The sequence below is a fragment of the Neoarius graeffei genome, chromosome 16 (assembly GCF_027579695.1).
Source record: "Neoarius graeffei isolate fNeoGra1 chromosome 16, fNeoGra1.pri, whole genome shotgun sequence".
In the NCBI taxonomy this organism is placed as follows: Eukaryota; Metazoa; Chordata; class Actinopteri; order Siluriformes; family Ariidae; genus Neoarius; species Neoarius graeffei.
Genome location: NC_083584.1, coordinates 10,290,468 through 10,313,349, shown reverse-complemented (window position 1 = coordinate 10,313,349; position 22,882 = coordinate 10,290,468). Strand labels below are relative to the sequence as shown.

The 22,882-nt window shown below is 42.1% G+C and overlaps 1 protein-coding gene across 1 annotated transcript in view; it reads right to left on the bottom strand.

Annotated features, from left to right (window-relative positions):
* Nucleotides 1–22,882, bottom strand: part of adgrl1a (adhesion G protein-coupled receptor L1a) — a 370,320-nt gene that overhangs the window by 256,611 nt on the left and 90,827 nt on the right. The window contains exon 2 of the mRNA XM_060942476.1: nt 17,379–17,592. Coding sequence (XP_060798459.1) covers nt 17,379–17,592 — 214 coding nt within the window. The remainder of the gene's footprint in view (nt 1–17,378; nt 17,593–22,882) is intronic.

Below are 22,882 nucleotides of genomic sequence, written 5' to 3'. Positions count from 1 at the left end.
GTAGACAAGGTGTGTTTATGAAAGTGGACATTGTTAAAGGGGCCAATCCACTGTTCCCAGAAGCCTCTGCACCAATTACAGGCATTTACCAGATGCTCTTATCCAGAGCAATGTACAACATACCCAGAGCAGCCTGGGGGTTTGGTGCCTTGCTCAAGAAGACCAGATGTAGCCACCTTTCTGGATCTCTGCTGTTGTGTTCCATCTCCAGGTATTCCGGGGGTGACCTCACTTTCTTTTCTCCTTGGGGGTTCCACTGTAATGCCTGTCTCATGATGATGTTCCTAGGTTTCCGTAGAGTATGCCTGATCCACCCCCATTTTCTTTGCTATATTTGGGTTACCATGGGTATTTCTTTTCTTCTTGTCATTGGCTCTATTGTACTCATCCAGTGCTGTTTGTTTCGCTGCCCTTGTCTATGTAGTAGTAGTGCTGCTATTTTCATGATATTTTACTTGTCGCCAAGTAGTATCTCCATTTTCGCATCCATGGATATTCCACTGTTTGAAAACTATCTGCAACAATCTAGCGACATCCTGATCCATAGATCATACTGTAACGTGATTGTAATGTGAAATTGAAGATATTTGGTTGAAGTAATTTTGTTTTAAATTCTTTTGACTGATCCATTCCACTTTCATATGGTTATCGTATTCGTACGGTTGTATTGGACCAGAACCAGTCTCGGATGTCTTGTGGCTGGCCATGAAGGAAAGAAAATATCAGGCATATTTTATTCAAAACCATGACACATAGATTAAGAAAAAGTTCAAGCTTGATTTCGAAGGGATCACTAATAGTGAATTTGCAGAGGTGTTGCTGTACAGAGAAGCAGTCACATGATTTCAAAACAAAAACAAAACGATGAACTGGATTCCGGGAAAGGTAAGTTGGCCCCTTTAATGTCAAGAGAGGAAAAAAATACAGGTTGGAAGTGACAGGAAGTGACTGTTTATAACTCGTTCTGTGGATGGGACATTCTCAGAAAATGTGACGAGTAATAGTAGATATTTAAAAAATGTTTTGTACATACTAATTTTAGTTAATCTATGTAAATATATTTAATAGACAAAAAAGTTCATGAATTCACAAAGCAAGAGATATCATTATGAAAAAAATAATGCCCAGTGTTGTCTTTACCGTTACCCATAATGTCTTTACCGTTACCCTATAGAGTAACGGTAAAGACAACACTGGGTAATGGTAAAGACATCTCATGCATTTTGGGGTCACTGAGTGCAGAAAAAAAAATATGCATGTATTATCCCATCCTAACTTGCTACTTAGCTAACTAAACTTCTTCAACAAGTAGCATCATTATCTTTATCATTCAGGGGTAATGCCAAAGACAGTTGTTTTCCCTGACATCTCGAAATTTCATATTTACCTGATCAGTATCCTGGATTCTAATGTTCATGCACCAGTGATTTTTTTTTTCAAAATGGCTGCTCAACATCCTGGTCCTTCCTCATGTAGCTGCACTCCCCTCGATTGTTAAAGCCCTGAGTTACAGCATGATTTTACCATTTGGGTAATGGTAAAGACATCAGGAATGTACACATTCTTGCTCATATATTTTAGGCTATACACCAAAATCCATTGAAGCAAAGATCCTGATATTTTCCACAATAAAAAGTGACGGTAGAGAGGTAATATTTCTGAAAGAAAAGTGAAAATAATGTAAAAAACAAAGGAATTATTTTCATTCAAATTTCACTAATCCTCATTTCAACACATGGCAGTAATGACATTTTGGTATATTTAGGTGAAATAAAATTTTTGCAAATGCAGATACATTGTCTCAATATATATATTTTTTTACTGCTCTGTTAAATTCTTTCTTAAAATAGATGTATAATAGAGGGCCAGGGTTAATGGTTTTAGAGAAAAAATAAGATAAACTGTGAGCTACTGCTCACTTATGTATCCCCCCGCTCTCGCTTATATCAGAATGCAAGCAATCAATGGAATAGGACACTTATAATGAATGTTGACTTCAACATATAATTAACCCTGAAACAAGTCAGTAAAGAGCAGCGTCTCTCCCCAGGGATTTCAAATAGCATCCTGGGAAACTCCATCCATCCATCCATCCATTATCTGTAGCCGCTTTATCCTGTTCTACAGGGTCGCAGGCAAGCTGGAGCCTTTCCCAGCTGACTACGGGTGAAAGGCGGGGTACACCCTGGACAAGTCGCCAGGTCATCACAGGGCTGACACATAGACACAGACAACCATTCACACTCACATTCACACCTACGCTCAATTTAGAGTCACCAGTTAACCTAACCTGCATGTCTTTGGACTGTGGGGGAAACCGGAGCACCCGGAGGAAACCCACGCGGACACGGGGAGAACATGCAAACTCCGCACAGAAAGGCCCTCGCCGGCCACGGGGCTCGAACCCGGACCTTCTTGCTGTGAGGCGACAGCGCTAACCACTACACCACCGTGCCGCCATCCTGGGAAACTGTCATTTTGAAATAGCATTTTGCTTCTCGGGCGGCACGGTGGTGTAGTGGTTAGCGCTGTCGCCTCACAGCAAGAAGGTCCTGGGTTCGAGCCCCGGGGCCGGCGAGGGCCTTTCTGTGTGGAGTTTGCATGGTGTCCGCGTGGGTTTCCTCCGGGTGCTCCGGTTTCCCCCACAGTCCAAAGACATGCAGGTTAGGTTAACTGATGACTCTAAATTGAGCGTAGGTGTGAATGTGAGTGTGAATGGTTGTCTGTGTCTATGTGTCGGCCCTGTGATGACCTGGCGACTTGTCCAGGGTGTACCCCGCCTTTCGCCCGTAGTCAGCTGGGATAGGCTCCAGCTTGCCTGCGACCCTGTAGAAGGATAAAGCGGCTAGAGATAATGAGATGAGATGAGATGTTTCATAAATACATTCAGTTGGTAAACAGGAAGCCGATGTGCGACAGACCTGAAAACGGTATACAGGGTATAGAAGCCCAAGCTGAAGCTCAGTACCAAATATCAAGCAGTTGTGATTTGTAGTTGCTGAGAAAAGTGTTACGAAAATTTTGTAAATCCACGCCATACGTTTCGTAAATACATTCAGTCGGTAAACAGGAAGTCGATGTGCAACAGACCTGAAAACGGTATACATGGTATAGAACCCCAAGCTGAAGCTCGGTACCAAGTAGCTATGATTTGTGGTTGCTGAGAAAAAGGGTGTTTGTTTTGGATGGATGGCGATACAGAGATACGGACGGATGGATGGACAGAGGTAAAAACCAGTATACCCCCCTCCTTCATTTAAAAAAAAAAACCTTCATGTTTAAAACTGAATTTGTCACATTTTCTGAGAATGGCCGGGTGTTCCACAGCAGTAAACGTACCTATAAATGGATAAAGAGTACAAAGTGTCGCTCTTTATTTGCTGTGGTAGAAGAGGAACACTTCAGGACCCGCTGTTATTGGAAAATAACTGCAGAATGGAAGCAATATAGTCCACTTCATCACGCCAATCTGTGGTTAATTATTTTCCTATAACAGCACAACACAGACTTTTATTCCTTACTTAATAAACAGTGCTACTAAATAATTCAAAGTACTCATTGGGAAAAACCTTAAAGGTTCCATAGAGAAGCCGGAACCAGAGCAGAGTGCCTTCTTATCCGACAGGAGCACCATCAGGAGACTAAGAACCCCTGAACTATTCAAAGAACCTGTTGTTCAGGTGGTGGATTGTTTTCAGCTCGGCACTGACACCGACACGGTACTGCTAATGTTCAGCGGAATCCAAACGACCCGTCTTAACGATGGATGCTTACACGTCGGAGAAGTCGTTTAAAATGAATTATTGATTCAATCAAAATGTGTAAGCTTGTGTTCCAATGCATCATTAGGTCTAAACAGCTGCACATCTGAAGTTGTTATCTTTTGGGAAGGGGGCAAACTGCGGCGTAACTCGCACAACATTATCATCAATAAAAATGTCATTTTCAATCAGCCAACTTGACGAGACGTCGCACTTTCAGGAAAGCCACTGCTGCGGCTCTTATTCACGCGAGAAGAAACGCGATGCTTCCATTATCAACCTGCTCTCTGACCGTATCATCATCATCACCATCAACAACATCACCACACCTTCAACCACGGCAGAGAGAAGATATCAGAAGGTACATCACTATTATACTTTACAACTCCCAAGGACAGAAATACGAGGGAAGAAATGTGCAAAAAGTATTTCACTCTGAGTGGAGACTTAAATTCCCAACGTGCATAAAATTCACATCACTCTGAACTGCAGCAGAGACACAGAGGGACAGAAAGACAGCAAGAGAGACACAGAGGGAGCAAGAGAGACAAAGAGTCACAGAAATCAAGAGACAGCTAGTCAATAGCGAGAAAGAGAGACCCAAAGAGAGACAGAAAGAGGCACAGTGAAAGACAAGAAGATTGACGAGAAAAACAGAGAGAGAGACAGAGAGAGAGAGAGAAAATCCGACAAAGAGTCAGAGAAATAGAAAGTGACAGAACCAGAGAGACAGCGAGAGAAAGAGACAACAAAAGGAAGACAGGCAGCAAAAGAGAGACAACGAGAGAGACAGTGGGAAAAGACAGATGACAAGAGAAAGTGAGGCAAGAGTGACAGTGAAAAAAGAAGGACAACGAGAAAAAGAGAGACAAAAGAGAGATGGTGAGAAAAAGGGATAGAGAGAAAGAGAGACAGCAAAAGAAAGAGATACAGTGAGAAAGAGGGATAATGAGAGAGTGAGAAAAATAGGGACAGCAAGAGAAAGCGAGACAGTGAGAAAAAGAGGGATAATGAGAAAAAGAGAGACAGCAAAAGAAAGGCAGACTGCAAAAGAGAGAGTGAGAGAGACAGAAAGAAAACGAGAGATGGCAAGAGAAAGTGAGACAAGAGAGAGACAGTGAGAAAAAGAGAGACAATGAGAAAGTGAGACAAGAGAGAGGCAGTGAAAAAAGAGGGACAAAAAGAAAGAGAGACAACAAAAGAAAGAGAAACAGTCAGAAAAAGAGGGACAGCAAAAGAAAGAGATATGGTGAGAAAAAGAGAGACAGCAAAAGAGATACGGTGAGAAAAAGAGGGACAACAAGAGAAAGATAGATGGTGAGGAAAAGGAGGGACAACAAGAGAAAGAGAGACAGCAAAAGAAAGAGATATGGTGAGAAAAAGAGGGACAACAAGAGAAAGAGAGACAGTGAGAAAAAGAAGGATAATGAGAGAGACAGTGAGAAAAAGAGGGACAACAAGAGAGAGATGGTGAGAAAAAGAGGGATAAGGAGAGAAAGAGAGACAGCAAAAAAGACAGACTGCAAAAGAGAGACAGTGAGAGAGATGGTCGGAAAAGATGGACAACAAGAGAAAGACGGACAGCAAAAGAGAGACAGTGAGACAGACAGAAAGAAAAAGAGGGATGACAAGAGAGAGACAAAAGAGAAACAGTAAGAAAAAGAGAGACAACAAATGCAACAGAGAGAGCAAAAGAAAGACAGACAGCAAGAAAAAGGGAGACAGCAAAAGAAGGACAGAGAGCAAAAGAGCAAGACTGAGGGAGACGGAAATAAAACGAGAGACAAGAAAAAGAGAGGCAGTGAGACAGAGACAAAGGGAGAAATGGGAATGATGGCAGTCAAGTGAAATAGAAAATTAGACAGTAATAAAGAGACAGAGAGAGAGAGAGAGAGAAGGTGAGTTGATGACAAATGTTAAATCTTTCCATCTCACTGCGGAGTTTGGCGTCTTTTCTGTTCGTACACTGTGTAAAGAGAACTTTTACGTTAACGTGAACGGAAACGCAGACACATTGATGATGTTTCTGTAAATCCGAAACGTCTGAATGGAATCACGTCCAGAAAGAGAGATAAACTGTCCTAATGTTTATCTAGCCGTGTGTGTGTGTGTGTGTGTGTGTGTGTGTGTGTGTGTGTGTGTGTGTGTGTGTGTGTGTTAATTAATGATATATGCGTGTTTAAGTGTTGATGTGCTTTAGTGACAGAGTGATTTGTAACATTTATGCCAATAAAAGCTGCTGAACTGGAAGTGAATTGAGAGAGAGAGAGAGAGAGAGAGAGAGAGAGAGATAGAGAGAGAGAGTTATGTAGTTAATAATGTGTACATGAGGACAGAATGGAGAGGATCGTCCCTCTGGGCTGGAGCGGAGAGATGGAATAATTTCCCACTAGACGTGATCACGTGACTGCGACATTAGGAGGAAAACAGACAGGCGCGTGCACACGGACTCGCACACAGCAACGCGGCGTGATGAACAGCGCCTCACAGCAGTTTATCAATATTACATGCACACACACACCATTTAAATATATTCTCACACACACACACACACACACACACACACACACACACACACACACACACACACACACCTGTATTCCCCTCTGTGTGGCTGTACTGCTTTCTATCTCCTCTTTTCATCTCTATAATTTCTTTCTTTCTTTCTTTCTTTCTTTCTTTCTCTCTGTTTGTATGTGTCTATATTTCTGTCTTTCTCTGTCTCCGTCTCTCTCTCTCTCTCTCTCTCTCTCTATGTCTCAGTCATGTGTCTCGTTGTCTTTCTTTATCTCTTTCTTTTGCTGTCTGTCTCTCATTCACTCTCTCTGTATCTCTGTCTTTGTAAGTGTTTGTCTGTCCCTCTTTCTTTATCTCTTTGTTTTTGTCTCCGTCTCTCTTTCTCTCTCACTCTGTCTGTCTGTCTGTCTGCCTCTTTCTCTCTGTCTCTCTCTATCTCACTGTCTGTATATCTATATATCTTTATCTGTCTCTTGATGTCTGTCTCTCATTCACTCTCTCTTTCTCTGTATCTCTGTCTTTGTAAGCGTTTGTCTGTCCCTCTTTCTTTATCTCTTTGTTTTTATGTCTCCGTCTCTCTTTCTCTCTCACTCTTTCTGTCTGTCTGTCTCTTTCTCTCTGTCTCTCTCTATCTCACTGTCTGTATATCTATATATCTTTATCTGTCTCTTGATGTCTGTCTCTCATTCACTCTCTCTCTGTATCTCTGTCTTTGTAAGTGTCTGTCTGCCCCTCTTTCTTTATCTCTTTGTTTTTAAGTCTCTGTTTCTCTGTCTTTCTCTGTATCTCTGTCTGTCTGTTTCTCTCTGTCTCTCTCTTTCACTGTATCTGTCTGTTGTGCTCTATCCCTCTCACTCTCTGTCTGTATCTGTCTGTCATGTGCTATCCCTCTCTCTCACTCACTCTCGTACACAATCCTGTATGTGTCTCTCTCCCTCTCTCTATCTGTCTATCTCTCTTTGTCTTTCTCTGTCTATCATCTGTCTGTCTGCCTCTGTCTGTCTCTCTCTAGCTCACTGTCTATACATCTGTCTGTGTCTGTCTGTCTGTCTCTCTCTCTGTCTGTATGTCAGTCATGTGTCTCATTGTGTTTATCTCTCTCGCTGTCTGTCTCTCATTCACTCTTTCTTTCTCTATCTCTTTGTCTTTGTGTCTGTCTGTCTGTCCCTCTTTCTTTATCTCTTTGTTTTTAAGTTTCTGTCTCTCTGTCTTTCTCTGTATCCTTGTCTGTCTGTCTCTCTCTCTCTCACTCTGTATCTGTTTGTCGTGCTCTATCCCTCTCTGTATCACTCTCACTCTCGTACACAATCCTATAAGCATCTCTCTCTCTCTCTCGCTCTCTCTCTCTCTCTGTGTCTATAATCATGCTGTTGCTTCCTTTAAAAGCTGCATTCAGCATTCAACAATGCAGTGTTTAACAAAGGCAAAAGTAAACAATATGGCGGAGCTGACCCCAGGTATCGCCCATAATGCATTGCGGTAGGTAAACAAGCGATGGCATGGTTATGGGTTAGGGTCATTACCTGGGTACTCACGCCAGCTGGGCAGACAAGCTGATGAAGTAAACTGAAGAAGCCTCTTGGATGGCAGGTGAAACGTCTTCAAAGACTTAAAACCAAGTCCAGTTGCATTTGATTTAATTTCTTGAGGATGCAGATTAGATCAACTGGCTACTTGAAATTAAACTCTCGTAGGTGTGAATGTGAGTGTGATGGTCGTTTGTCTCTGTGTAGCCCTGTGATCAATTGGCGACCTGCCCAGGGTGAACCCTGCCTTTCTCCTGAAGTCAGCTGGGATTGGCTCCAGCTTTCACCTTGACCCTGATGGATAAGCACTATAGATAATTGCATGGACAGACAGGGAGATAGATGGATAGATTATTTCTACCACTTACCACTGCTTCCTCTTCTTGTTTCTTTTCTGACCCCACACAGGTAAGTGTTCTTCTTTTGAAAGAACTTAGCTTTATGGGGGTTCGGTTGGTTTGGCATTGCCTGTGGTTGGTATTGGAGGAGTTCTACATTTCACGATTCAACACATTCCTGGACTTAGTGCTGTCCCTCAGGGTGTCGTATCAAAACCAAAACTCAGGGGCCACAAGCAACTGCCTTCCTTGTCTGTCCTGTAGCTACGCCTCTGATACTTCAAATAGTATTTACAACCCCGATTCCAAAAAAGTTGGGACAAAGTACAAATTGTAAATAAAAACGGAATGCAATGATGTGGAAGTTTCAAAATTTCATATTTTATTCAGAATAGAACATAGATGACATATCAAATGTTTAAACTGAGAAAATGTATCATTTAAAGAGAAAAATTAGGTGATTTTAAATTTCATGACAACAACACATCTCAAAAAAGTTGGGACAAGGCCATGTTTCCCACTGTGAGACATCCCCTTTTCTCTTTACAACAGTCTGTAAACGTCCGGGGACTGAGGAGACAAGTTGCTCAAGTTTAGGGATAGGAATGTTAACCCATTCTTGTCTAATGTAGGATTCTAGTTGCTCAACTGTCTTAGGTCTTTTTTGTCATATCTTCCGTTTTATGATGCGCCAAATGTTTTCTATGGGTGAAAGATCTGGACTGCAGGCTGGCCAGTTCAGTACCCGGACCCTTCTTCTACGCAGCCATGATGCTGTAATTGATGCAGTATGTGGTTTGGCATTGTCATGTTGGAAAACGCAAGGTCTTCCCTGAAAGAGACGTCGTCTGGATGGGAGCATATGTTGCTCTAGAACCTGGATATACCTTTCAGCATTGATGGTGTCTTTCCAGATGTGTAAGCTGCCCGTGCCACACGCACTAATGCAACCCCATACCATCAGAGATGCAGGCTTCTGAACTGAGCGCTGATAACAACTCGGGTCGTCCTTCTCCTCTTTAGTCCGAATGACACGGCGTCCCTGATTTCCATAAAGAACTTCAAATTTTGATTCGTCTGACCACAGAACAGTTTTCCACTTTGCCACAGTCCATTTTAAATGAGCCTTGGCCCAGAGAAGACGTCTGCGCTTCTGGGTCATGTTTAGATACGGCTTCTTCTTTGAACTATAGAGTTTTAGCTGGCAACGGCGGATGGCACGGTGAATTGTGTTCACAGATAATGTTCTCTGGAAATATTCCTGAGCCCATTTTGTGATTTCCAATACAGAAGCATGCCTGTATGTGATGCAGTGCCGTCTAAGGGCCCGAAGATCACGGGCACCCAGTATGGTTTTCCGGCCTTGACCCTTACGCACAGAGATTCTTCCAGATTCTCTGAATCTTTTGATGATATTATGCACTGTAGATGATGATATGTTCAAACTCTTTGCAATTTTACACTGTCGAACTCCTTTCTGATATTGCTCCACTATTTGTCGGCGCAGAATTAGGGGGATTGGTGATCCTCTTCCCATCTTTACTTCTGAGAGCCGCTGCCACTCCAAGATGCTCTTTTTATACCCAGTCATGTTAATGACCTATTGCCAATTGACCTAATGAGTTGCAATTTGGTCCTCCAGCTGTTCCTTTTTTGTCCCTTTAACTTTTCCAGCCTCTTATTGCCCCTGTCCCAACTTTTTTGAGATGTGTTGCTGTCATGAAATTTCAAATGAGCCAATATTTGGCATGAAATTTCAAAATGTCTCACTTTCAACATTTGATATGTTGTCTATGTTCTATTGTGAATACAATATCAGTTTTTGAGATTTGTAAATTATTGCATTCCGTTTTTATTTACAATTTGTACTTTGTCCCAACTTTTTTGGAATCGGGGTTGTATAATATAGTATAAGATTTACATGGAAAACATAACCAAATACAATATACCGGTACATACTTCTATGAATAACTGACTAACTAAATAAATAAAAGAAACACACTTGAAAGAAACATTTTTTTGAGTTCATAAACCGACGCAACACAGTTTCTTTCCTTCAATTTCTCTGAATTCATAAAAGTTTGGTTTCTGTTTGAGGCCAAATTTAATTAAAGTGTAATTGTATTCATACTGAGACTTTTTCCTTTAATTATCTATCAACACGTCTGAGAAAATACATCCGCTGCATGCAGGGCTTTGAACCGGTTCAAGGAACGAAAACGAAAACCGGGAACTTTTTCTATTTCACATGGAACAGAAACGAAACCAGAAACTTTATTGTTTTTTATGTTCTGGAACAGAAACGCTGATTAAAAATAATGGTAACCGGTTAATACCGGTTTTTATTTCGTTCCTCAAAGTTTCCGTAGCCTACAAATAAAAAAGTCATTCTTCTCCTGCGCAAGTTTCTATGACCCGCTGGGGTTCACTTCCTGTGTGACGTTCGCTGATTGAATGGAGAGAGCGGGAAGGTGGACTGCTAGTGAGTAAGTGCATTACTGAGTGTCTGAGCAAAGAAGAGCCTGAACGATGCAACCTCCCTATTGGCTGTTTGTAAAAATGTATCAGTTGTTGCCCTTCCCACGGGAATCATCACGGGCTCGAGAGACGAGACCTGACGAGTTAGTTCGTTGGTAGCAGAACAAAATGTCTGGGCACAAATCGGGTTTTCAGAAAAGGAAAGAAAATAAACGGAGAGTTGAAAATACAAAAAAGGAGGCAGAAAATGCAAAACGAGTTTTAAGGTAGGACAAATGGTTACTTTTTAAGGCAGCCCGCCGTGGCTGCAGGCTTTCAGTTGTGTCATTGAATGGTTACTTTTCTGAGGCAGCCCGCCGTGGCTGCCTGCAGGCTTATTTATTATAGCCCATTTAGTTAAAATAGTTGATATAAAATGTTTATAGTTATAGGTATGTGATGGTTGTCCTGATTTAGACTGGTGTTTTTTTTTGGGGGGGGGGGGTTGCACGATGTTGCACCCGGGTCCAGATTAGGGCAGAACCGGCCCTGGCTACATTTCAGGTGTAGTTTGTTTTATGTATGTATGTACTTGCATAGATGTGTACTTGGTCTTCCAATATGGCGCCTAACAAAATCTCGCGGCGCGGTGACGTCATGCGGTAGCCCTCTATAGGGCCTGACTAGCCTTTGGTAACACACTAAACGAATTCTCTTTCATTTTTGGCACTTTTTCTGTTTGTGTAGATGGGAAGACATACTGAGAATCCAAATCACCAACATTTGAAATAATAATTGTTTTGAATTATTTCTTGTCTTATTTAATGAAGGTTGTAATAGAATTAGCCTACATTTGGCTTAAGCTGGATGAGACAGAGACATAATTTTATAGCCATTTGTTAAACAGCTGACAGGGAACGTAATTAACCGTTCCGGGAACGAAATTTTTTTGTTCTAACCGGTTCGGGAACGTCTATTTAATGGTGGAACCCAAAACCGGAAACGTTAAAATTCCGTTTCTGTTCGGAACGAACCAATAGGAAAAAAATTCTGGTTCAAAGCCCTGGCTGCATGACTAACAATCAGGTCGTCATATACAATGTGTTTCAACAGAAGATGCATTCACATGTTGTTGCAAGTAAAACTAAATCCATCCATCCATTATCTGTAACTGCTTATCCTGTTCTACAGGGTCGCAGGCAAGCTGGAGCCTATCCCAGCTGACTACGGGCGAAAGGCGGGGTACACCCTGGACAAGTCGCCAGGTCATCGCAGGGCTGACACATAGGTGGCACTTCACGGAATCCAGGGACGCATGTCGGCCGAAACGAATCCGAGATAATCGCAAAAGAAGCTTTTTTTTTTTCGAAATTTGTGATTTTCGTTTTTTTCCATAATGTGCAAGTTGAGATCTTGAAGAATGCAATCAGTATTTCAGATAATAGATTGTTTTGTTGGAAAAGCATAAATTTTTTGTTGCAAAATGTCTCGTTTTTGTCAGGACTGTAGCCTGCTGGAGGGTGTGGGTAAATTACCATATGGGCCATTCACGTGACGATTTAAGGCTTTTTTTTTTTTTGCCAATCAGCTGTATGATACGAGCTGAGCTCGTGGCTACTTAAGCTGCATACAGGCATGTAATTTCACTATGGAATGAGCAAGCTAAACAGAGCGCAGAGGAGCTGAAACACCGCGAAGCAAACAGACGCACGGTAGTTACATCGGAGATAACCATTTCTAGCAAAAAAAAAACGCAACCAAAAGGAAGTGTTCTAGGACTACATATTTCATCGGAGGCATTGATGTGTGCAAGGCGACATTTCTCTTTCTGATGGGGTAAGTTTATTAATCTAAGGCTGTGTGGTTATTTTTGCATGTAACGGAGAGTGTTGTGGTTTGGTTATATGAAACTACCATTGTGTTAGTTGTGTTCTCATCGTGCTATCTTTCTTTCTTACGGTGTGAGTAATTTTTCAACCACAAAATGTTAAAGTATACTTTAGGACTTATTTTTGTACTTCATAATTGTGTTGGGCATACTTTGCATGGAAGGAAAATCGACGTGGTGATCTTTGTTTACATGAAAGTAGCATCGTGCTAGCTCGTAGGGGGTAGGGCTTTCCTTAATGTCATGCAGATGAGCACCATTATGTGCCCGCCCTGCACCCAGAGTAACTGAGAAGGAAAACTTTGAGGGCGATTTTCTCCCTTTCCTGTTTTAAGAGGTATACACTTTCAAAAGGCCACACATTCTTCAAATATTGTCAGATCTCCACATGGAAGGCACCATTGGAAAGCTTAGAAACTGTACTTTCTGAATCTGTCAATAACTCAAAATGCCCCCGGGCAGACACGTGTCCCTGGATTCCGTGATCTGACATGTCAATGACAGTGTTTATGACATGTCATGACAATGGTTTAACCATTAGACAAACAACCATTCACATTCACACCTACGGTCAATTTAGAGCCACCAATTAGCCTAACCTGCATGTCTTTGGACAAAACCGGAGCACCCCGAGGAAACCCATGCAGACACAGGGAGAACATGCAAACTCCGCACAGAAAGGCCCTCGCCGGCCACTGGGCTTGAACCCAGGAGTTTCTTGCTGTGAGGCGACAGCGCTAACCACTACACCACCGTGCCGCCCTGTAAAACTAAATCAATATCATAAAAGTTCAATAATATTACTCCTAATTCTACCAGCACTTATAGATCTCTTTTTAGAGCCATTTACAAAAAAAAAAAAAAAACAACAACAATTCAATACTAATAATTAAGGGTCAATAACAATTTCCAAGGTTTCTGCACACGCTTCGCTCATAGACCTATTTTCAGACTCGCCACTGAGAACTGAGATGATAACATGCTTCTTATGACATTTTTTAAGCCGCTGAAAGGGAAATAAATGTATTGATCTTCATGTGCTGTGGAATAACTGCACTTTCTGCAGCGAGGGAGAAAGGAGCGAGCCTTTATTTTTGGCATCCACAAAAAAACCTCACGTCCTGTCATGTGCATCATTTTCTGTGCTCATAGCATTGAAAATGGCACAATTTAGGCGGGAGGCGTGGCTCGGGTAGTGGCAGCTTCTACAATATGTTCTAAAGTTTCAAAGACATGTCGAGAATAAACTTTAGTGTGGTGATAAGCAGCAAGTCGCCTTTCATGTCATTTTATCACACTGCCTCATAACAGTGTTTAGGTTTTCTGAAGCTTTTATCCAAAGTGAATTGCAATTGAGAGATCAAACAGGAGCTGGATTTGGAGGCGGATCCACGAGAGCTGGATTTGAACTCATAGCCATCCTGTCAGCAGCCCAGTGCAGTAACCCATGAGCCAACACATCCAGCTACTTGCATACTGAACCATAGATCACTTGTACGAGGACACAGAATTCAGATTTTTGGTGGATTGAGAAATAGTTGGGTGGTGCACATTGGAATATGGGTGGACTGTTGACAGCATGAACAGAAGGTCACAAAGCTACCAGAGTTATCTGTGACTATGTCCTCAAGAGAGCAAAGGCATGGCATTACTCTTTCTCCTGTCAATTAGAGTGACTTGAACCAATCATGGGCATCAATGAGGTCATGTATGTAGAAGAGTGAAGTTAGCGCTTTCCTCTGAGTGTTCAGGTACAAAACAAGATGCGATGGCTTGACGGGTCTCGGAGGGAGCATGTGCTTAGAGTTCATTTCCACAGCTGGAAGATGGTGTGACATGGACAGTTGGCTAATGAGTCAAAGTCCCTCCTGTGCCAGGACCTGGTCTTCCCAGGTAGCCTCACATCCCAGTACTAACCAGACCATTAAGGCACATTAGGTGGTGTTGATGTCTGTTTCTAGAGCCTTTGACCTCTCACATATTACATCGCTAGGGTTACAGTGGGGTGCTGGTCCTCTGGTAACCGCAAGAGTTTGACTCCCTACTCACATCTTTATTGCGGCGTAACTCGCCAGATGGCAGTAGGTACCATTTTTATGATGGTCTTTGGTATGATCTTTCAGTCAAGAGGCTCACAGTTGACTAATGAGTAGGAACTGGCAAAATTAATAAATTGGGAGAAAATAAGACTGGGGGAAAAAATCAATAAGTCCATACCAAACAACGTTGGCATGAAAGCACCCTGAAGGCACTTCAGATGAATGGCATTGTTTATTATCTCGTTTTGCATGTCTGAAGCAGGGCTTTCCCCAAAGTGCAGATACGCAGCGCTCTGCTGCACTGTGTGACATCAGCAGACATAATAAAATTACAACCCCAATTCCAAAAAAGTTGGGACAAAGTACAAATTGTAAATAAAAACGGAATGCAATGATGTGGAAGTTTCAAAATTCCATATTTTATTCAGAATAGAACATAGATGACATATCAAATGTTTAAACTGAGAAAATGTATCATTTAAAGAGAAAAATTAGGTGATTTTAAATTTCATGACAACAACACATCTCAAAAAAGTTGGGACAAGGCCATGTTTCCCACTGTGAGACATCCCCTTTTCTCTTTACAACAGTCTGTACACGTCTGGGGACTGAGGAGACAAGTTGCTCAAGTTTAGGGATAGGAATGTTAACCCATTCTTGTCTAATGTAGGATTCTAGTTGCTCAACTGTCTTAGGTCTTTTTTGTCGTATCTTCCGTTTTATGATGCGCCAAATGTTTTCTATGGGTGAAAGATCTGGACTGCAGGCTGGCCAGTTCAGTACCCGGACCCTTCTTCGACACAGCCATGATGCTGTAATTGGTGCAGTATGTGGTTTGGCATTGTCATGTTGGAAAATGCAAGGTCTTCCCTGAAAGAGACGTCGTCTGGATGGGAGCATATGTTGCTCTAGAACCTGGATATACCTTTCAGCATTGATGGTGTCTTTCCAGATGTGTAAGCTGCCCGTGCCACACACACTAATGCAACCCCATACCATCAGAGATGCAGGCTTCTGAACTGAGCGCTGAGAACAACTTGGGTCGTCCTTCTCCTCTTTAGTCCGAATGACACGGCGTCCCTGATTTCCATAAAGAACTTCAAATTTTGATTCGTCTGACCACAGAACAGTTTTCCACTTTGCCACAGTCCATTTTAAATGAGCCTTGGCCCAGAGAAGACGTCTGCGCTTCTGGATCATGTTTAGATACGGCTTCTTCTTTGAACTATAGAGTTTTAGCTGGCAACGGCGGATGGCACGGTGAATTGTGTTCACAGATAATGTTCTCTGGAAATATTCCTGAGCCCATTTTGTGATTTCCAATACAGAAGCATGCCTGTATGTGATGCAGTGCCGTCTAAGGGCCCGAAGATCACGGGCACCCAGTATGGTTTTCCGGCCTTGACCCTTACGCACAGAGATTCTTCCAGATTCTCTGAATCTTTTGATGATATTATGCACTGTAGATGATGATATGTTCAAACTCTTTGCAATTTTACACTATCGAACTCCTTTCTGATATTGCTCCACTATTTGTCGGCGCAGAATTAGGGGGATTGGTGATCCTCTTCCCAGCTTTACTTCTGAGAGCCGCTGCCACTCCAAGATGCTCTTTTTATACCCAGTCATGTTAATGACCTATTGCCAATTGACCTAATGAGTTGCAATTTGGTCCTCCAGCTGTTCCTTTTTTGTACCTTTAACTTTTCCAGCCTCTTATTGCCCCTGTCCCAACTTTTTTGAGATGTGTTGCTGTCATGAAATTTCAAATGAGCCAATATTGGGCATGAAATTTCAAAATGTCTCGACATTTGATATGTTGTCTATGTTCTAGTGTGAATACAATATCAGTTTTTGAGATTTGTAAATTATTGCATTCCGTTTTTATTTACAATTTGTACTTTCTCCCAACTTTTTTGGAATCGGGGTTGTATCCAAGCAGTCAGAAAGGGGGGGAAAAAACCTGAATTTTACCACAAATACAGGGACGTTAACGAACGTCTGCTAGTTGTGCCAAACAGCTGTAGTGAAACTGTAGAGCAAAGCCAAGGTCCGTCATTTGCACACCAAAAAAAGAAAAATCAATACCATAAATTGAAGAATGCAGAGTACTTTCTGCACCTACATATCTCCTGTTCCCCTTGCAAAATGAGTAATAACTCTAGAAATAGGAAGATATTGAAATAAATAGGTCTAGACTATCCTGGTACTCAACCCAGAAGTGAAAATAAAAGGTTTCGCTGCATACACTGACTGCCATTCGCAGCCATACATTAAACCACGTTCTAGGTGTTGGTCACTAGATGGCGCTGTTGTGTGATTTGACCTTGATTTTGTTCCTGGCATCCTGGAATTGGAAAATGAAGAGGTGTGCTATATTGTTCAATATTATGCATTTTTTTTGTTGTGCCATAAAATTACATATTTCTCTGAATTGACTGTTTCCAGTGTTTTCATTTCAAATCTAATTTTGCCCTTTAAATTTTGCCCCTTGCAGATTTGACAAGGTAAAAAACAGCAAATTTAATGATGCTGAATTGTGCTGAAATCAGCCCTACCAGACTGCACTATCTGAGGTCTCTGATTTCAAAATTTTTCTGGTGGACCATGCACCCGGACGCCCCAGCAGCTGGCCCTCTGGGCTGGGCCGGCCCTAATGGGCTGGGCTCCGCATCAGTAGCACCACTCTGATATATTTTTTTTTTCTGGGGAAAGCCCTGTGAAGGACAGTACAAGTTTTGTAAATTTTGTAAACGTCCATGATTGCTCTTAGGTCGGCTCTTGAAAAGGTTTGAAGGTTTGCCCATAACCAGCATTCTCTCCACCCCCCACACACACACACTTCTGTGTACCTCTGTGACATGATCTTGAAGGCATCAGGTAGGTAGCACTGCACGTTCTCCATCTGGAAAGGGTCGGCGTCACAGATCTTGTCGTCGGTGCGTCCGTAGTTGGCCGTCTCGATCATGATGACGTCGCTGCCCGGGCAGCGGAGCTCGATGGGGTAACCCTCACACGCCAGCTCCCTCCTCATCAAGCCAAAAGTCATCATGGAACGACTTAAGGCTGCAGAGAAAGAGACAGAAAAGAGGGTAAGAAAAGAAACGAGGGAACGTGCCGACATGAGAAATTAGAGACAGAGAGAGCCACAGCATTGTCTCTACCTTTTAAACATTTCAGAATGGCCATACTGATTATAGGTGCTAACATGTCTAATAAAAATATCCAAGCAGTCAGAAAGGGGGGGGGGGGGGGGGGGGGGGACCTGAATTTTACCACAAATACAGGTACGTTAACAAACGTCTGCTAGTTGTGCCAAGCAGCTGTAGTGAAACTGTAGAGCAAAGCCAAGGTCTGGCGTGAGTGTTACTTTATAAAGAGCTATTCCATCTCTTTTCTATCCTCTTCCAGTTCTTTTTTTTTCCCATCAAAAGGCATCACAGCTCTGCCTTCTCATTTTCTATCGACTCACAAGAAGTGACTTTGTACCAGAATTCATGAAAGGAAAAGGAAAAGTAATCACTCAGAGAGCCAAAAAAAACCACAACATCACTTCTACGTGCCACACTGTAAAACCAAAAATGTTGAGAAAACTCAAATTATCAAGGCAACATGCTCCAAGAGATTTTTTCTTAACTTTTGACGACTGTTACTGACTTTACTAATGATTTCAACTTTAGACGAGAGTTCTGCCAACTTGAATCTTCTTGTTCACCAAATGATGATATTCTTGTGAGGCAAACAATGAAACTGTATGTTGTTGCAATTGTATTTAAGGAACGCTCAACCAATACATTACAGGCATTTAGCAGACGCTCTTATCCAGAGTGACATACAACATACTCGGAGCAGCCTGGGGAGCAGGTGGGGGTTTGATGCTTTGCTCAAGGGCACTTCAGCCATCCCTGCTGGTCCAGGGAATCAAACCAGCAACCTTTTGGTCCCAAAGCTGCTTCTCTAACCATTAAGCCATGTCCGTGGCAAATAATTTATTCTATCCACATTCACTGGATATGAACAATTGCATGCTCTGATTGGCTACTCTACTTCTAGGATATCAGCTCATATACAGTACCATGAGTCGAGAAAAACAAAATGTTGCTGAGGACCAAAACCGAGGACGAAATAAAAACTTTACTTCAAAACAAAACCCCGAAAAATGGAAAATAAAAAAAGCAACAAAATATGGAATAAAGGTATTTGATGGTAAGAACGCTTTTTTTTTCCCCAAGAATTATTATTATCACATTTTTCACAAATTGCTCCTGTCATTTCACTGCCAGGTTGTTTACATTCTAAAGTGGAAATTATTTTGTCAGACATTTTACATAATAGGGCGGCACGGTGGTGTGGTGGTTAGCGCTGTCACCTCACAGCAAGAAGGTCCGGGTTCGAGCCCCGTGGCCAGCGAGGGCCTTTCTGTGCGGAGTTTGCATGTTCTCCCCGTGTCCGCGTGGGTTTCCTCCGGGTGCTCCGGTTTCCCCCACAGTCCAAAGACATGCAGGTTAGGTTAACTGGTGACTCTAAATTGAGCGTAGGTGTGAATGTGAGTGTGAATGGTTGTCTGTGTCTATGTGTCAGCCCTGTGATGACCTGGCGACTTGTCCAGGGTGTACCCCGCCTTTCACCCGTAGTCAGCTGGGATAGGCTCCAGCTTGCCTGCGACCCTGTAGAACAGGATAAAGCGGCTACAGATAATGAGATGAGATGAGATGAGATGAGATGAGATTTTACATAATTAGCAAATTCAATAAATAAAAACTTTATACAAAACATCCGACAAAATCATTTCCACTCAGTCGGACTTCTTAAAAACCTATCGATGGCTGCACGAATTGACTTTAGTGTTGTTTTTTTTGTGGCTGATCATAAACTTTAATGATGAGGTGGTGTGATGAAGCAGAGTTACTCTTACCACATGGATGTTGATTATCATAAACTCAGAAGTGTTTTATTCCTGTTAGAGGTCGACCGATATGGGTTTTTCTAAAGCCGATGCCGATACCGATATTTAGAGGTCAGAGTCAGCCGATGGCCGATATGAGCTGCCGATTTTTTTGGGCCGATTTTTAGGGCCGATATGCTATCGTATTGTCCTTAATTGGCATGCTAAAATATCATACTAGTAAGAGGACGCACAACACTTAGAAACTTAACACGATTTATTGAAAATTGAACACTCTGAAAAAATCAACATATGAAATAAATATAAAATAAATAAATACCAGTTAAGTCAAAGGCTACTAATGAAATGCTACTGAACTCTGAGTCTGAAATATTCAATATATAATCAACATAAAAATAAATATGAAATAAAAATATATTAGTGCTGCAAACACACTAGTAACACAGGACGAAAAGAAATTATTCATTTCATTTAGATTTTATTATTCATAACATATTTATTTTATTCATTATAAATAACATAATATATAGTATAAATATTATGTATTATATAAAAATGACTGTACTCATCATAACAATAAGAATTAACAAATTAATGACTTAAACGTATTAAAATGAATAATCAATAGACTAACAGAGTGCAAGAAGACTTCCTTGATGTGACAACTTCAGATAGTTCCTTCAAAACGGCAAAATACATGTTCAAGTTATACGGTTTCACTGTGGAACTTCCACGCCTTGAACTTTCACATGTTTCCATTTCAACAATATAAAACTCCGTCTCCCAGCATGCTGTGCAGGAAACCGGAAATAGGAACTGCAGAGGTCTAGCATCGGTCTCTGGTTCACAATCAAACCAAACATGTATACATCGCGAAAACGAATGGACATGGGATGGCAATGTTATAATACGTTCACAGGTTAGTTTTGCGTCCTCTTTTTGTTAACTTTTCACTTAGGTTGTCCGTTACTACAGTTTAGATCGGAACATAGCGGTCACCAGCGTTAAGGGGGCTTACATAGTCGACGCATTCCCGACACACTCGCGGCCACAAGGCTACGCATCGCAATGTTTCGTTTCAAGAGGAATTCTACAACTCCGATGCAGTTGAAATGCTATTCGTTTTTCCTTTCGCTAAATGAAGCAACACATCACAGATTACAACTATCATGAGAGCAAATATACAACTTTAGGACATTGAAATGTAAGAATTGAAGTCTTACCTGTAGGCTATCTCTGCTGACTCCTGAAACGTTTGTTGGCTTGGTTCTTTTGCACGCCACGTTCTACGTAGCTGTCATGCCTGACTTTAAATCGGCGTGACCAAATAAGAAAATCGGCCGATGCCGATTCATTAAAAAATGGCAAAAATCGGCCGATTAAATCGGCCGGCCGATAGATCGGTCGACCTCTAATTCCTGTTATACCACAGCTACGTATATCGCAATGATTACATTTTTTTTTTACTTGATGTCATAATTTTTATCTGTTTATATTTAAAAGTTATTCCACGAAATCAAGTCGTACATGAGCTGATTGGCTATAATCCGTGTATGATGAGATTGAGTGGAATAACTATTTTAGTCTATCCACAGTCGCTGGATTTTGAGAAACAGAGCATTTTTATTTTTTGCAAATTTGATAAAAATGCTCTGTTTCTCAAAATCCAGTGAATGTGGATAGACTAAAATAGTTATTCCACTCAATCTCATCATACTCGGATTATAGACAACTCTGTACTACGCGCTTCGTCAGCTATCAGCTCATGTACGACTTGATTTCATGGAATAACTGTTAATTATAAATAAATGAAGCGCACAGACCTGAAAGTTAGCTGAATCCATGTTTACGAACATGTGAGATAATGGTTAAGGACTGAGGTAAATCTTGCCTCAAGTACAACATAGCGTACAAAACTGTGTTGACTGAATATAGTGATAAAGGGCCTCAACCACTTCACAACATTAAATCAAATAAAATCCAGAGCATCTTGGGGAGTAGATACTGACTCAAATTTCTTTTTCAAAGGCAAACAGGACATCTCATCTCATCTCATTATCTCTAGCCGCTTTATCCTGTTTTACAGGGTCGCAGGCAAGCTGGAGCCTATCCCAGCTGACTACGGGCGAAAGGCGGGGTACACCCTGGACAAGTCGCCAGGTCATCACAGGGCTGACACATAGACACAGACAACCATTCACACTCACATTCACACCTACGCTCAATTTAGAGTCACCAGTTAACCTAACCTGCATGTCTTTGGACTGTGGGGGAAACCGGAGCACCCGGAGGAAACCCACGCGGACACGGGGAGAACATGCAAACTCTGCACAGAAAGGCCCTCGCCGGCCACGGGGCTCGAACCCGGACCTTCTTGCTCTGAGGCGACAGTGCTAACCACGACACCACCGTGCCGCCCCAAACAGGACATGTATCCTGAAAATAATTAGCTGACCAGGTGTACCCATAGACTAAAGTTTTAAATGGGGGGAAGCCATAACCTAATGGTTAGAGCAGCAGCTTTGGGACCAAAAGGTTGCTGGTTTGATTCCCTGGACCAGCAGAGATGGCTGAGGTGCTTTTGAGTAAGGCGCCTAACCCCCAGCTGCTCTGGGTATGTCGCTCTGGATAACAGTATCTCCTAAATGCCTGTAATGTGATGTAAACAAGCACGAGACCAGTTGAAAATAAAGTGCAGCACAAACTCCTTTCAAATTAGGAGATGCACAGGGTTTCCCTCAAGAAAGAAAGCACAACTTTATTCATCACACACTTGTGAAATTTCCTCTCTGCCTTTAACCCATCTGAAGCAGTGAACACACACATGCAAGCAATGAGCACACACACTCACACACAGAGCAGTGGGCAGCCATGCTAACAGCACCCGGGGAGCAGTTGGGAGCCTCGCTCAAGGTCACCTCAGCCCAAGGCCGTCCCATATTAACCTAACCACATGTCTTTGAACTGTGAGGGAAACCAGAACACCCAGAGGAAACCCACACGGACACGGGGAGAACACGCAAACTCCACACAGAAAGGCCCTTGCCGGCCGCTGGGTTCGAACCCAGAACCTTCTTGCTGTGAGGCGACCGTGCTAACCATTACACCACCGTGCAAGTGGTTAGCACGGTCAAACCGACTGCAACTCAAAAATCCTTGTTATAGTATTTTGAAAATACTTGTTCAGACAACAATAGCGAGAAGTTTGCCGGAGAGACATGGCTCTGTTAGTTGCAAATAACCGAGCTTTATTTCTGAGTCAGATCAATTTGAAAACTTGCGAGATTGACAAGTGCTAGTTATCGTTTTTACACTACACGTCCTTTCCCCGTATTTTCAGGTGTCTCCTGTATCTCTGTAGTGAGGAGTCAAAAATCACAAATGGTAAGGGCTGAAATGTAAACGTTGGCACCTCGTCGTTATTTATCGCTAATGATGTAGCATTGAGCA